The sequence below is a fragment of the Bubalus kerabau genome, chromosome X (assembly GCF_029407905.1).
Source record: "Bubalus kerabau isolate K-KA32 ecotype Philippines breed swamp buffalo chromosome X, PCC_UOA_SB_1v2, whole genome shotgun sequence".
Lineage (NCBI taxonomy): Eukaryota > Metazoa > Chordata > Mammalia > Artiodactyla > Bovidae > Bubalus > Bubalus kerabau.
This window is the reverse complement of record NC_073647.1, coordinates 138500164-138516157: the sequence shown is the minus strand read 5'-3', so window position 1 is coordinate 138516157 and position 15994 is coordinate 138500164. Positions and strand designations below refer to the sequence as shown.

Below are 15994 nucleotides of genomic sequence, written 5' to 3'. Positions count from 1 at the left end.
ACAAAGTGACACAGTTACACACATACATTTTTTATATTCTTTTCCATTAAGGTTTATCCCAGGAGATTGGATATAGTTCCCTGTGCTGTAAAGTAAGACCTTGTTTATCCATATACTAACCCCCAAATCCCAATCCATCCCTCCCATACCCCCCATCTTTGGCAACCACAAGCCTGTTCTCTATGTCCATGAGTCTGTCTGTTTCGTGGATAGGTTTATTTGTGCCATATTTTAGATTCCTTATACAAGTGATAGCACATGCTATTTGTCTTTCTTATTTACTTCGTATGACAGTCTGGTTGCATCCATGTTGCTGCAAATGGCATTACTTTGTTCTTTTTACAGCTGAGTACTATTCCACTGTGTATATATGCCACATCTTCTTTATCTGCTCATCTGTTAATGGACCTTTAGGTTGTTCCCTTGTCAGGCATGAACTGGCTGGCAGCTCCAGGCTTCGCCCGTGCTGCCCGACAACAGACCCATCATTCAGGGCTGGGCCCAGCTGGGCGGAGGCAGGACCGTGGCTACACCTCTGCTTTTCCACGTTGCACCAGAGCTCGTAAGTAGGAACACACAGCAGCACGCTTTTAATAAACACAATAGGTGAAAAGTGCAATTCTGCATCCCTTTATTTATAAAGAAGTTGAGAATGCCATGTCCTGTTGGGAAGCAAGAGTGGGTTTGGAGCGCGGAGAGGGAGGTGCAGGGGTGCCAGGGGGCGGGGGCTGATTCCGGAAGTTCGCATGATTCAGCACCAGAGCAAACGCTTGGGCGTAAGGTCGTGCTTTAACCCAGAAGAGTTGTCGTCGTCTTGTCTTATATGTATAGCACAGTCTGAAGTATGTATGCTTTTCTTATGGCTTTGTCCCGGGACACATCGCAGTGACACACAGAAAAAAAAAAAACTCAAATCCAGAGAGAAGTAGAAGTTGCAGAATGCCTCATGAGCTCTTTTGTTAAAAGAAGAAAAATCTGATGGCCAAGACTAGTGCTGACTGGATGCCTGGGGAACAGGGACATCTCTGTTCCCTTTGGGCTCATCAGATTCAGCTGAGTCTGTATCGCCATCTTGCATCTCTCTCCCCGGGGTGTGCCTGGCTGATAAGTCCCAAGATGGAGAGGAGGAATCCACGCTCTTCCCGTCCCTCCCACCAAGGGTGGTCAGTAACTCCAACCTCAGGCCGTCCTGCAGCTGTGTATCTTCCCTGCAGAGCAGGTCAGAAGGCAGACTTGGGTCTCAGGATCACTCGTCTTAAGGTTGGTTTCCTTTGCCTTTGCCAAGTCCTGGCCCATGGGAGCTGGCTTGCCAGAAATGGGCCATTCAGTGTGACTCTGACGTTACAATTGCCCTGGGTTTTTAGCTGGTGAACATTGGATTTTGGGGTCCCCAGGAGGAAGATGAGACAGCTGATGGAGAAGGGCTGAAATGGGAAAGCTGGGCAGGGGGAACCCACAACCTGCATGGGTACCCACTAACCTTGGCTGTCAGTGAAAGGAGGCCTGCCTTCTTCACCTGTTAGGGAGTGAGCGACCCCTGTAAGGGAGTGGACAGGCACTGTGCTCCCACGCTTGCCCTTCTTCATGTATCCTGCCTTCTTCCACAACCTAAATTGCTGTCCTTCAGCCCTCAGTCTGAAGCTTCCTTCCCTGTCTAGGGCAAAAGAACATTTCCTTGCTTTCTGGCATTTCTGCTTACCTCTCCGAGCTTGAGTAACACTTGGTACCACTCCCATTCCAGCCTTAACTCCCTCGGGGCCATGACTGTGGACAGCCAGCCACCGCATCTCCTCCCAAGCAGGGGAGGAGGGGCAGGGAGAAGCTGGTGGCCAGGATGCATCAAAGATTGGGTTGCAGACTCCTCCATTCCTTCTCATTAATCTTGCAGCCTTGGGAGGGGAGGTATTGTTAACGGTCAGAAGGGGGGCCTGGGGTGAGACTTAGAACCTGCTTGTGGGTTGTGATGGCCTGTCCCTGGCACTGAATGGGAGTCATAGTGGCGGCACACGTCAGTGTGGTGTGTAAGGCCTGCAAAGTTAGGGGCCGCCTGGTACGTCAATGCCAAGCTGTTTGCTCCGGAGCAGGAATCAGGTAAACATGGGTTTATCTGCTCTGGGCTGGAGCCTAGAACCAGAAAAGGCATTCCCAAGAGACTTTTCTCCTGCAGAGGGAGGCCCTCACATGAGTCAAGCATGCGGATTTTCTTGAAGCTTCTCTCCTCCCTCCAGGCCCCTCGTTCTCCTTTTCTCTTCCCTCGTTCCCACTGCCTTGTGCAGCTGGCCACTGCCTCCTGTCAGTGCTTGGAGACGGGGGCATACACGCCAGTGTGCCCGGGGGGCACAGTGGAAACACGAGGCAATGCTCTGGGCCTTGATGGCAGCAAGAAATTTCCTTCTCACGTGCCATCTTCCCACCAGCTCTCTGTCCCACATGAATGCTCAACAGAGCTCTGGAAAAACTGCCAGGAACAGGGGAGTGCCCAAGCCAGCTGAGCCTCATGGTTCTGCTTCCCAACAAAGCCTACTCTCTCCAGGTGGGCAGGGAGGTAGTTCAACCCCAATGCAAGGGGAAAGACATGCCACCTTCCTTCCTTGGTTGCCCCATGTGTCTCCCAGAAGGCTGGTTCACAAGGCCTCTGAAAGGGAGTGTTTCTGTCCCGAGGGATGCTGGGCTCTGCCCATGTCACTGTTCTGGGCTCCTGGCTCCAAAGGCACAGCCAGACAATGCCACTTCTACCCAGGCGTGTGCTCCCACCCCTCGCCTCTACCTGCTCGCGTCTACCCATGCTTAGCAGATAGCAACATCAGACACCTCAGTGGGAAAGCTTAGCGTCTTGAACCCACTTGAAGCCTAAGGCGGGGAGTAATTACAGGACTGCCTGGCCCGTTCAGAGGCTAAGGCTCCCACCATGCTCAGTGAAACTCTCAGAGCCTGCCTCCACCTGCAATGATGATGGGAGGCCATGAGCACCACCCGCCGATTTCTTGGCTGGGACGACATTTCTGCAGGAATGCAGGATGAGCTTTTGACAAGGTGCCCAAGTCCCAAGGGAACCAGGTAGTTCTGAAGACTGAGGATTTCAGTGGGGTATTAGGGTGGGAGCTGGAGAGGGGGACAGTATAAAATGCCGCCACCACTGACTTGTTGCATATGGTACACACCCTGGATGGCGTCTTGGGAGCATACATAGAACAGATATGTGCAGGTAGCACCCCCTATTGGTATACTTTGTGGCTTGGAACATCAAACTGCTGCTTGAGGTCTGCGGAACTGTTCACTGGTCAGAAATGGGGAAAGCCATTCCATGACAGCGTCCTTGAAGGAGAAGCTTCAGGAAACAGCAACCATCTGCTAAACTCGGAGCCAAAGCAGAGCTTCTCCTTGTGTGTATATGTCTATAGGATGTTCTCTTGCATTTCCCACAGACTAAGGTAATTTCTAGAAAACAAGGAAGTCAAACCAATGATGAAAGAGTACAGCCAGGAGAAGACACTAGGCCTTAGGGGGCATTCTCCTGGAAAGAACTGTCCTTGGCATGAGAAATTATGGTTCACACTAGGTGACCTGGGATATATCTGGCCTAAAGCAAGGCTTGGTCTAGACTGCAAAGGGCTGATGCGTTGCAACCTCTGGTCTCTGGCTAAACTGAGAAGGCTGGCGTTTGTCTGTAGCTCGACTATTTCAAAAGCACTGTGCCACCTCTACTGGAAATAACTTTATTCTGGCAGCGCTTGGGCGGTGGGAGGCAACGTGCATGGCCCTTAGGAGCTGAAAGAAGCAGACTTCGGGTACAGCCACTTCTGTGGGTGGTGTACCTGGTGGGGGTGTGAGTAAGGGCCAAAGCAGAAGACACCCCACTCAGTGCGAGTCTCCCAGGGGTACTCTGCCTCTTTCTTTAGCAAGGTTAAAATAGGGTGCTTCTAGATGATGCTAAGAAGGTCTGTATAGGTTGCCCGCCTGGAAACCTCCATGCAGAGCCTGGGTTTGGGGCAGAGTGGAGACTGAGGGGGGAGCTGGTCCTGAGGGGAGCTATGTCGTGGGCTGAGCTGCAGTGCCAGCGACTGTTGCCCTCCCCCCACCAGGGTGTTCCCCATGCCCCCGCCCTGCCCACCCATCCCATGTGGTGGGGGCTCTTGTGTGGCGGGGGCTCTGGTTGTCAGCCAGCCACCTTTACTTCTCATCCTCATCCCCCTCACTCATGCTGCTCATGGAGGCTGAGGCGGCTTTAGGTGAGAAGGGGGGCGAGGGTTTGTGCGGGAGCCACAAGAAGGTGGGTGATGGGGAGCGGGAAGGAGACCGGCTCCTTGTGGGGCTGCTCACAGGGCTCTGCTTCGGGGACAAGGCATGCAACATCCGGTTGCTCCTCTCCTGGAACATCTGCTTCTAGAGAGAGAAGGGAGAGAAGGCATGTGTTAAAGGAGCCATGTGCGGGGCAGGGAAACAAACAAGGCAGGAAGGGCGGAGCACACACAGACACAGGCTAGTGTGACAGCCAGTGTCCCCCAGACTGTCTCGGGGCCGGGGTGGGGGCGGGCGGTGCTGAGTGAGGTTCTGGGGCAGGAGGATGCTGCCACATCTGATTATTATCACGGCTGGTTCTTGGAAGTCACCCCATCTCACCGCCTGTTCCCCCTCTCCCAATCTGACTGCTGTCTGTGATGTGCCCCGTGGAAGGGCCATGGGAAACACAGCAAAAACCCCTCTCCTCATGGGGAGGAGAGAGGAATCGCACAGTAAACAAAATATGAGTATGTCAGACGAAACTATGGTCTGGGAGAAAAAGCAAAAGAGGTTAGCAGATTGGGGTGGGGCCCGGGGAGGTGGATGGGCGGCAACTGTGAGTCGAGCAGAGGCCTGAAAGAGGTGATGGGGAGGGGACCAGGGGGATGGAAATCAGGGAGAAGCACATTCCAGACAGAACCCTTAGAAGGGAGCACACGGTACATGTCGCGGGACAAGCCAGGGGGGTGAATAGGGGCATGCATGAGGCTAGGAGGAGGTCTCTACAGAGTAACAGAGGGCTGTGGCCTGTGGGTCTTGGTGGCCCGCTGTAAACTTGGCCTTTGAGGAGTAGAGAAAGCTCTGGAGAGTTCCTTTAGCTCTGGAGTTCTGAGCAAAAGAAAAACACGGACTTATGGTTTAAAGGAGACCCCTGTGGCTGCTGTGCTGGGAACAGATGATAGTGAAGCGAGGGCAGGAGCAGGGGACAGTGAAGAGCCCTCAGTAAGAACCCAAGAGGATGATGGCACCCTGGACTGGGATGATGGCTGTGAGCATGGTGAGAAATGGCTAGAATTATGGTATGGTTTTTTTCCTGTTGTTTTATTAAGGTTTACTTAACAATTTCCAGTTACTTAATAATGTGCAGTTCTGAGAGTTTTGATAAACGCCTTCAGTTTTGTGACTACCACTACCATCGAGTTACTGAGATCATTTGTAGTCACCCCCCCACTTCCCAGCCTTGGGCCGCAGAAGTGTTTTCTGTCACTAGAGTTTTGCCTTTTGCAGAATGTCATCTAAATGAAATCAAGCAGTATTTGGTGGTGGTGGTTTAGTCGCTCGCTGGTGTCTGATTCTTTGCAATCCCATGGACTGTAGCCTGCCAAACTCCTCTGTCCATGGGATTTCCCAGCAAGAATACTGGAGTGGGTTGCCATTCCCTTCTCCTGGGAATCTTCCCGACCCAGGGATTGAACCCAGTCTCCTGCATTAGCAGGTGGTCTTCTGCATTTCAGGCAGATTCTTTACCGACTGAGCCACCAGGGAAGCCGGGTGTATGGTCTGGCTCCATTTTGAAAGTGGAGCCAACAGGACTCGTGACAGATGGGATGAGGGGTGTGAGAGGAAGCAGAATTAAGTGACTAGTTTCTGGCCCATGAAAGAAGAAAACTGATGCCGCCGGCTGGTGTAGGAAACCATGGGGCTGGAGGAGGTTGGGGAGTTAAGACGGCTTTCCCAGTGTAGGAAGCCATGGGGCTGGAGGAGGTTGGGGGGTTAAGACGGCTTTCCCAGTTTGGGACCTCTGCGGACTGCCGCCTGGTGCCTTCAGAGCCAAGCTCTTCAGCAACACTGTCCACTAGCCTCTGGGGAACCTAGTCCTGGCACCGAGCCCCTGCCCATCTGCCCTCCTGCCTCAGCCCTTGAGCACTCTGTTCCCCATGCCCGAGCGTCCTCCCCAGGCTGCCTGGGCTCTGCGCTCTAGTTTGTCGTCACTGCTCCCTGTAGAGCCTCAGCCCCCCACTGCTTGCTCCAAGCCTCTGCTCTAAACTGGCCCTGACAGCCAATTCTCCTGTTAGCCCTCTTAGACTTTGCTTATTATCATTTGAGCTTTTCATTTTACAAACTACTACTGAGACCCTGGGGACTTGGTGCTGTTACAAGAAGGGGAAGAAAAGGGTAATTTGGTGGTCATATCCAAACTGGGGCTTCAGTGACATGGGGAAGAAGGGGTGGAAAGGGGCGTTGAGCCTATGGGACTGGCTTTCCAAGCAGAGGGTGATAAGTAGGCAGTGCTAAGCATAACTGCTTGGCTCGACTGGACCTCTCAGTGCCTATAGGGTACAGTAGTTGAAGCTAGAGCACCAGGAGGAGGATGGATTTCTCCAGAAGAGCCCCTGGAAGATTGTAATCAGTAGAGGGGTATGGTAAGATTCGTGATGTAGAAATACCTTTGGGTGTGGGAGCATAAAGGCAAAGAAAGAAACCATTAAAAAAAGATTAGTGTTTGGCTATATAAAAATTGAAAACTTCTATACATCTATTTCTGCTTTATTGACTATGCCAAAGCCTTTGACTCTGTGGATCAAAACAAACTGTGGAAAATTCTGAAAGAGATGGGAATAACAGACCACCTGACCTGCCTCCTGAAAAATCTGTATGCAGGTCAGGAAGCAACAGCTAGAACTGGACATGGAACAACAGACTGGTTCCAAATAGGAAAAGGAGTACTTCAAGGCTGTATATTGTCACCCTGCTTATTTAACTTATATGCAGAGTACATCATGAGCAATGCTGGGCTGGAGGAAGCACAAGCTGGAATCAAGATTGCCAGGGGAAATATCAATAACCTCAGATATGCAGATGACACCACCCTTATGGCAGAAAGTGAAGAACTAAAGAGCCTCTTGATGAAAGTGAAGGAAGAGAGTGAAAGGTTGGCTTTAAAGCTCAACATTCAGAAAAACGAAGGTCATGGCATCCAGTCCCATCACTTCATGGCAAATAGATGAGGAAAAAGTGGAAACAGTGGCTGACTTTATTTTTCTGGGCTCCAAAATCACTGCAAATGGTGAGTGCAGCCATGAAATTAAAAGATGCTTACTCCTTGGAAGGAAAGTTATGACCAACCTAGACAGTATATTAAAAAGCAGAGACATTACTTTGTCAACAAAGGTCCATCTCATCAAGGCTATGGTTTTTTCCAGTGGTCATGTATGGATGTAAGAGTTGGACTGTAAAGAAAGCTGAGCACCAAAGAATTGATGCTTTTGAACTGTGGTGTTGGAGAAGACTCTTGAGAGTCCCTTGGACAGCAAGGAGATCCAACCAGTCCATCCTAAAGGAAATCAGTCCTGGGTGTTCATTGGAAGGACTGATGTTGAAGCTGAAACTCCAATGCTGTGGCCACCTGATGTGAAGAACTGACTCATTGGAAAAGACCCTGATGCTGGGAAAGATTGAAGGTAGAAGGAAAAGGGGACGACAGAGGATGAGATGGTTGGATGACATCACTGACTCAATGGACATGAGTTTGGGTAAACTCCGGGAGTTGGTGATGGACATGGAGGCCTGGTGTGCTGCAGTCCATGGGGTCTCAAAGAGTAGGACACGATTGAGTGACTGAACTGAACTGAACTGATACCTCAAAAAAAAAAAAAAAAAAACACCACTATCACTATGAAATAAGGTAAAAGGCTAAAAGGCAAATGAAGAAAAGGGAAAAATTTTTGCAACATTTAAATACAAACTAAGCAGCTTAGTATATAACAGAGCTTACAAACCCAAAGAAAATAATGAGCATTTGGCACATATAGGTAATTCACAAAAGACTTATAAATGAACTATAAAAAATGTTTGGCATTACTAATAAACAAATGCAAAGTGACTGATGTGAGAAACCTTTTTTTCTATACTGGATTGCTAAAAACATTTTTCACCTTCCCAACCTTTTAAAACTTTTTCCAGTTTTGAAATATAATTGACATACAGCACTATATACATTTGAGGTGTACAACATAATAATTTCACTTAAATTGTGAAGTGATTGCTGCAGTAAGCTTAGTTAACATCCATCATCTCATGGATACAAATTTTTTTTCCATGTGATGAACTCATAGGATGTACTCTCAAAACCTGCATATACAGCACAGAGCACTGTTAACCATAGTGATCATTATACATTACATCCCCAGTACTTACTTACCTCATAATTGGAACTTTGTACCTTTTGACCCCTTTTCTGCAATTTCCCCTCCCCATACTCCCTACCTCTGGTAAACACAAATCAGTCAATGAGATCATACAGTATTTGTCATTCTCTGACTTATTTCACTTAACGTAATGCCCTCAGGGTCCATCCATGTTATCACAAATGGCAGGATTTCTTTTCTATAGATGAGTAATAATCCACTATACTACATACAGACACACACCACAACTTTATCCATCCATCCATCAATGGACACTGAGGCTGTTTCCATGTCTTGGCTATTGTAAATATTGCTGCTATGAACCTGAGTTTTCATTTCCTTCAGATAAAACAGCTGACTCTTGAACAGTATGAGGGGTTAGGGGTGCTGACCCTCTGTGAAGTAAAAAAAAAAAATCCATGTATAACATTATAGTTGGCCCTCTGTATTTGTGGTTCTACATTTGTGGATTCAACCAACTGTGGATCATGTAGTACTTTAGTATTTAATACTGAAAAAGAAATCCAAGTGTAAGTGGACCCCAACTGTATTCCCACAAGTGGAATTTCTGAATCATATTTTGAATTTTTTGAGAAACCTTCATAATGTTTCCATAGTGGCTGTACCAGTTGACAGTCCCACCAACAGTGCACAAGGGATCCCTTTTCTATACATACTTCAGAGCACTTGTTACCTTTTGTCTTTTTAATGCCAACCACTAGCATCACCGCGGAGAAGGCAATGGCACCCCACTCCAGTACTCTTGCCTGGAGAATCCCATGGACGGAGGAGCCTGGTAGGCTGCAGTCCATGGGGTCGCTAAGAGTCGGACACGACTGAGCGACTTCACTTTCACTTTTCACTTTCATGCATTGGAGAAGGAAATGGCAACCCACTCCAGTGTTCTTTCCTGGAGAATCCCAGGGATGGGGGAGCCTGATGGGCTGCCGTCTATGGGGTCACAGAGTCCAACACGACTGAAGCGACTTAGCAGCAGCAGCAGCATCACCGACTCAATGGACATGAGTTTGAGCAAACTCTGGGAGATGTTGAAGGACAAGGAAGCCTGGTGTGCTGCAGTCCAGGGGGTTGCAAAGAGTCGGACACAACTTAGGGACTGAACAACAACTCTAAAAGGCATGAGGTAATATCTCATTGTGGTTTCAATTTGCATTTCCCTATTGATTTATTTAGTGATGTTGAACATGTTTTCATGTACTTGTTCACGGTTTGTATATCTTTTTTTGGAAAAATGTCTATTCGGGTCCTTTGCCCATTTTTAAACTGGATTACTTGGTTTTTCGCTACTCAGTTGTATGAGTTCTTGATATATTTTAGATGTTAACACCTTATCGGATATATGGTTTGCAAACTTTTTTCCCTTTCTGTAGGCTGTCTTTTAAATTTGTAGACAGTTTCTTTGGCCATGCAGAAGCTTTTTAGTTGATGTAGTCTCATTTATTTTGTTGCTTGTGCTTTAGGTGTCCAACCAAAAAATCATTGCTAAGGCTCATGTCAAGGAGTTTTTCTCTGATATTTTCTACTGGGAATTTTATGGATTATGATCTTACATTAAAATCTTTATAATCTATTTCAAGTTAATTTTTGTGGAGCTGTAAGATAGAAGTCTACTTTCATTCTTTTACCTGTGACTATCCAATTTTCTAGCACTGTTTATTGAAGATAATTGTCTTTTCCCTATTGTATTTTTGGCTCCCTTGCATGGGTTTACTTCTGGGCTCTCAATTCCGTTTTGTTGGCCTATGTGTCTGTTTCTATGCCACTACCATACTATTTTGATTAATATAGCTTTACAGTACAGCTTGAAAGCAAGAAGTATGATGCCCTCCCAGTTTTTCTTTCTCAAGATTGTTTTGGCTGTCTGGGTGGTGTCTTTTGTGGTTTCATATACATTTTAGGACTTTTTTTATATTTCTGTGAAAAAAATGCCATTGGAATCTTGATAGGAATTGCATTGAATCTATAGATGGCTTTGGGTAGTACGGACATTTTAACAGTTCTTTCAATCTATTAACATGAGTTATCTTTCCATTTATTGGTGTCTTCTTGGATTTCTTTCATCAGTGTCTTGTTGTTTTCAGTGCACAGATCTTTTACCTCCTCCCCAAGTGAGGCTATAGGTTGGGCTCCACAGTTTCCTGGGTTTTCCGGTCAGGATTACTAGATGCTCAGGACTTATAGTACACTCAGCAGTTGGTGGGGCTATGAATTAGCTTCTCTTTCTTGGCAGGGCAGCAGAATAGGCCCCAGGGCTTGTACAGCTTGTTTTTGGGGACCTGAGTAAGGCAAGACTGTGTACTGAATTCCCTGGCCAGACAGGGCCACCAATTTTGCTTTCTGTTAAGTGCTGTTGGATGGGCTAGGCAGCTTCCCATGTGCTTCAGTTCCGTGGTCGGGTGGGCTGCACACTGTATTTAGCAATGAGTGGGGCTGTAAATTAGCTTCCCTTCAAATGGCAATCCACTCCAGCACTCTTGCCTGGAAAATCCCATGGACGGAGGAGCCTGATAGGCTACAGTCCACGGGGTCGCAAAGAGTCGGACACGACTGAGCAACTTCACTTTCACTTTCCCAGGCATGGTGGGAGAATCAACCTGAAGGCTGGAGAGGCGCTTTGTTTTTGTGGTCCTTATTCAAGCTGATCTGCACCCTCAGTTCCCTGGCTCAGCAGTGCCTCTGGCTCTGCTGTGCAGTCCGTCAGCTGTCTGCTGGGCTCTGCTCAAGTATTGCTGGACCAGGAAGCTTCCCAGGTGTTCTGGCCAGGCTTTCTGGTTGGGTGGGGCTGGGAGCTTCACCCAGCAATGACTGGGGGCTATAACTCAGCTCCTCATCATAAGTGGGGACAGAGGCTTCAGGGCCCAAAGTTTTGGTTTGAGGACCCACATCGGACTGACTTGGGCCCCACTGAGTTCCCAGGTCAGGCCGCACCAACGACTTGCCCCTGCAGATGAAGCATAGTGGCTGGCTGGGGCTACTGCTTGGGCTCTGCAGGCAGGAACCTGGTCTGCCAAGATCACAGCGCTGGCCTCTCCCCACATCTCTATCATGATGAGCTTCTCAGTAATCAAGCCCTTTAGATTCTTCTGCAATCCTCCTGGGGTAAGACCAGAGTGGGTCTCTCGAGAAAGACCTCAGGCACAACAATTCCCCAGCAGTTATTTTCCCTTTTTAAGTTCTAGCCCATAAACTTTTTAGGAGCTCAGATCTCCTCCAGCAGACACAACAGAGATGCCTTGCTAATCACGGAGATCCTTTCCAGATTTAAAATTCCATAATGCTACAAATATACCAATTATTCACCTTCCATTAAAGGCACTGATAATTCTGTCAAATGACATCCAAACCCCTCAAAATCAGACAGAAAAAAATGCTGTAGTACAACAGCATTAACTTAGATTAAGCCCATTTATGAGACAAAATCAAATGCCAAAAGGATAGGGTGGCCTATTATTAAGAGCGACATAAAAAAAAAATCCTTGAAATTCGAGCAGGCATTTTAAAATATGTGTTTTTATTACTGTAATCTTAAGGTATATTTTTAGAGGCAGCCATTAGCCTTCCTGCTGTTAATGGATTGTCAGCATTTCCATTAGAAGCCCACTTTCAAAGAATCTACAACTTGTCTACTATAGTTTGACTCTAGCTCATAACTGAATATTCTGCCTAAGGGGATGAAATGATTTGAATCCTTAATGATAAACTGTAGAGTCACACTTCATACAATGCAATATCCATACAAAACAACTCTGGGTCTTGATTTGCAAACTCTCTGATCTGTTGTTTCTGGTGCATTTTGAAGGGTGGTTCCCCTGCAAAGGAGCTGAATTGAATCTGGTCAGGAGACAGTTTGTAATAAGCTTCCTGGGAAGAAAAGCACTTTAGAACTATAACAAATAATGAAGACCATGGCATAGCATTTTCAAAGAGAAATGGTATTTATATTCAGTTTTTTGCTGTATTAAGAGGTTTTCATTTACAAAGTTTTCTCCCAAGAAAATAATCCCATTTCTAGTCCTGTCCACATGACGGTAATTTTCTGTTTCCTCTCCTACAATGTTTTCCCTTTTAAGAAGTTCTTAATATCTGGTGAGGCAGTAAATGACTTGACAAGTGCCTTTATAGGTTTCAGGGTTTCAGATATATTCTAGCAAATCCACCAAAAAGGAATAAAAATATTCTAGCTACATATGGTTTGGACCTCTGGTAATCAAGATGGAACTCAAAAGAGTTCAAATCCTGAGTTCCAATCAACAAACAACAACTCGCCCTGAAACAGTGCCTGGCACATCCCTGGTGCCAGGCACTGTTAAAACAGACTTTAAAGTATGTGACAATTTAATCCTCCCAACAACCCAAGGGAGTGGCTGAGAGGTAAGTGAACTTGCCCACAGCTCTCCGGCTATGAATTGAAGCCCTGCTCGTGACTAGCTCTCCGTAACTTTCATGGTTAGAAGCTTTTCCTGTTTACTTGTGTTTTACTTGAGTATTTGTTGGCAGACAAAGTTTTCAAACTGTTTAAAAGAGAATGGGAAATCTAATTCAGATCCACAAACTGACTTTTATATTTCTCAAAATCAAACGTCTTAATACTTAGCAATGACATTAGAATGGCTATTATAAGAAACAAACAGAAAACAAGAAGTGCTGAAGATGTGCAGAAATTAGAACCTTTGTACATTGTGGAGGGAATGTAAAATGGTGCAGACACCGTGGAAAACAGTATGGCAGCTCTTCAAAATAATTAAAAGAATCATCATATGCTTCAGCAGTTCTACTCCTGGGTGTGCACTCAAAAGACTTGAAAGTAGAGACTGAAACAGATATTTGTATAACTAATGTTCACAGCCATAAAGTGGAAACAATCTAAATCTCCACTGATGGATAAATGGATAAACAAAATGAGGTGTGTATATATGTGTATGCACATACTTACGATGGATTTTTTTTTTTTTTAGCTATTATGGGGTAAAGTATTGGTTTGATGGTGTTGAAAAGAAACATTTTGTCTGTTACAAAATATTATGGAGGGTTTTCCTGGCATGGAGGATCGGAAGGCTGACCAATGATGCGCTGCTTCAGGAAACATTTACTGACAGCACACTATGTATGGTTTGAGGATTAAGCTGTTTTGTTATGAGACTATGATACAGTTTGTGATGTATTTCACTCTCAAAATCATTGCCATTTGGGTTACTCTATGGCAGGAAAATTTTCTCAGTTGCCATCATAACATGGGGTTCAATTTAATCCAAATTCTTGCTGTTTAGTATTTATGATGAAAAGGTTTGTTTTACCAAAGAAGTGGACTGAAATCTACTTTGTTGAGCTAAATATATTTTGAGAGAGCTAATATCGTCAACCATCGCATCCCAATCTATAAATTCCAAGAAATTTGGGGATGTGAGATATTAATTTTAGGCCAAGTATTTTCCTTAGATCTTTCAAAGAATACAGAGTTGACTTGCCTTGGAAATCAGGGAAGTTGAAATTCTTTTTGAACTCTGATGGAGCTTCCAAATGTTTATAACTTTGCCACTCTTATATTCCAAAACGTACAATAAAATGAGTTGAATGCTATCCTATATTTCTAAAATCTTTCCACTACAAAGTTTTCCACAGTAGTGTGGTTTCATCTGTTACTTAAAAAATGTTAAGGATTTGATTGGGCTTCATTTCTTATACAGGCTATTAAATCAAATATGGTAGGGTGTATTGGTTATCTGCAGTGTGTACAGATGTTTCTAGTTCCTGATTTTGAAGCTGGCAGCTCCTAGTTATGATTTTAACTTTCATTTCTGATTCTGCAAAGTATGTTACATCACGGGAAAAGAAATGCAAATCAAAACCACAATGAGATATCATGCCAAAGTGGTGAGAATGGCCACCATCAAAAAATGTACAAAGAGTACTGTTGGTAAGAATGTCAATTGTCACAGACTCTATGGAGAAAAACAAGGAGGTTCCTGAAAAACTACAAATAAAGTGTTGTTAAGAAAATAAACTATTAGTTAATTTATTGGAGGGTACAACTGAATTGGAGATTGGAGGTGAAATAAAAAGTACTGGAAACCAACTTGCCTATATCTGGTCCCTTTACCTCTCCTTAGCTCTTAGAACAGTATAGGTCACGATAAGGAAGTCTCCCTAGCTCTCCTTGAGTTCAGTTCAGTTGCTCAGTCATGTCCGACTCTTTGTGAACCCATGGACTACAGCATGCCAGACTTCCCTGTCCATCACCAACTCATGTCCATTGAGTCGGTGATGCCGTCCAGCCATCTCATCCTCTGTCATCTCCTCCTCCTCCTGCCTTCAATCTTTTCCAACATCAGGGTCTTCCAAGGAGTCAGTTCTTTGCATCAGGTGGCCAAAGTATTAGAGTTTTAGCTTTAGCATCACTCCTTCCAATGAATATTCAGGCCTGATTTCCTTTAGGATGGACTGGTTTGATCTCCTTGTAGTCCAAGGGATTCTTAAGAGTCTTCTCCAACACCACAGTTCAAAAGCATCAATTCTTCGGCACTCAGCTTTCTTTATGGTCCAACTCTCACATCCATACATGACTACTGGAAAAACCATAGCTTTGACTAAACAGACTTTTGGCGGCAAAGTAATGTCTCTGGTCATAGCTTTTTTTCCAAGGAGCAAGTGTCTTTTAATTTCATGGCTGCAGTCACCATCTGCAGTGATTTTGGAGCCCAAGAAAATAAAGTCTGACACTGTTTCCATTGTTTCCCCATCTATTTGCCATGAAGTGATGGGACTGGATGCCATGATCTTTGTTTTTTGAATGTTGAATTTTAAGCCAACTTTTTCACTCTCCTCTTTCACTTTCACCAAGAGGCTCTTTAGTTCCTCTTCGCTTTCTGCCATAAGGGTGATGTCATGTGTGTATCTGAGGTTATTGATATTTCTCCCAGCAATCTTGATTCCAGATTGTGCTTCATCCGGCCCAGCATTTTGCATGATGTACTCTGCATATAAGTTAAATAAGCAAGGTGATAATATACAGCCTTGACATACTCCTTTCCCAATTTGGAACCAGTCCATTGTTCCATGTCTGGTTTCAACTGTTGCTTCTTGACCTGCATACAGATTTCTCAGGAGGCAGGTCAGGTCTTCCCATCTCTTGAAGACTTTTCCACAGTTTGCTGTGATCCACACAGTCAAAGGCTTTGGCGTAATCAGTAAAGCAGAGGTATATGTTTTTCTGGAACTCTCTTGCTTTTTTTATGATCCAGCAGATGTTGGCAATTTGATCTCTGGTTCCTCTGCCTTTTCTAAATCCAGCTTGAACATCTGCAAGTTACCAGTTTATGTATTGTTGAAACCTCACTTGGAGAATTTTGAGCATTACTTTGCTGGCATGTTCAGATCAGATCAGATCAGTCACTCAGTCGTGTCCGACTCTTTACGACCCCATGAATCACAGCACGCCAGGCCTCCCTGTCCATCACCAACTCCCGGAGTTCACTCAGACTCAAGTCCATCGAGTCAGCAATGCCATCCAGCCATCTCATCCTCTGTCGTCCCCTTCTCCTCCTGCCCCCAATCCCTCCCAGCATCAG

At 45.7% G+C, this 15994-nt stretch overlaps 1 protein-coding gene across 1 annotated transcript in view; it reads right to left on the bottom strand.

Annotated features, from left to right (window-relative positions):
* Nucleotides 1–614: 614 nt before the first annotated feature.
* PCYT1B (phosphate cytidylyltransferase 1B, choline) overlaps nt 615–15994 on the bottom strand; it is a 112359-nt gene continuing 96979 nt past the window's right edge. The window contains exon 8 of the mRNA XM_055564107.1: nt 615–4383. Within this exon, the coding sequence (XP_055420082.1) occupies nt 4171–4383 (213 nt within the window). The 3' untranslated portion in view covers nt 615–4170. The remainder of the gene's footprint in view (nt 4384–15994) is intronic.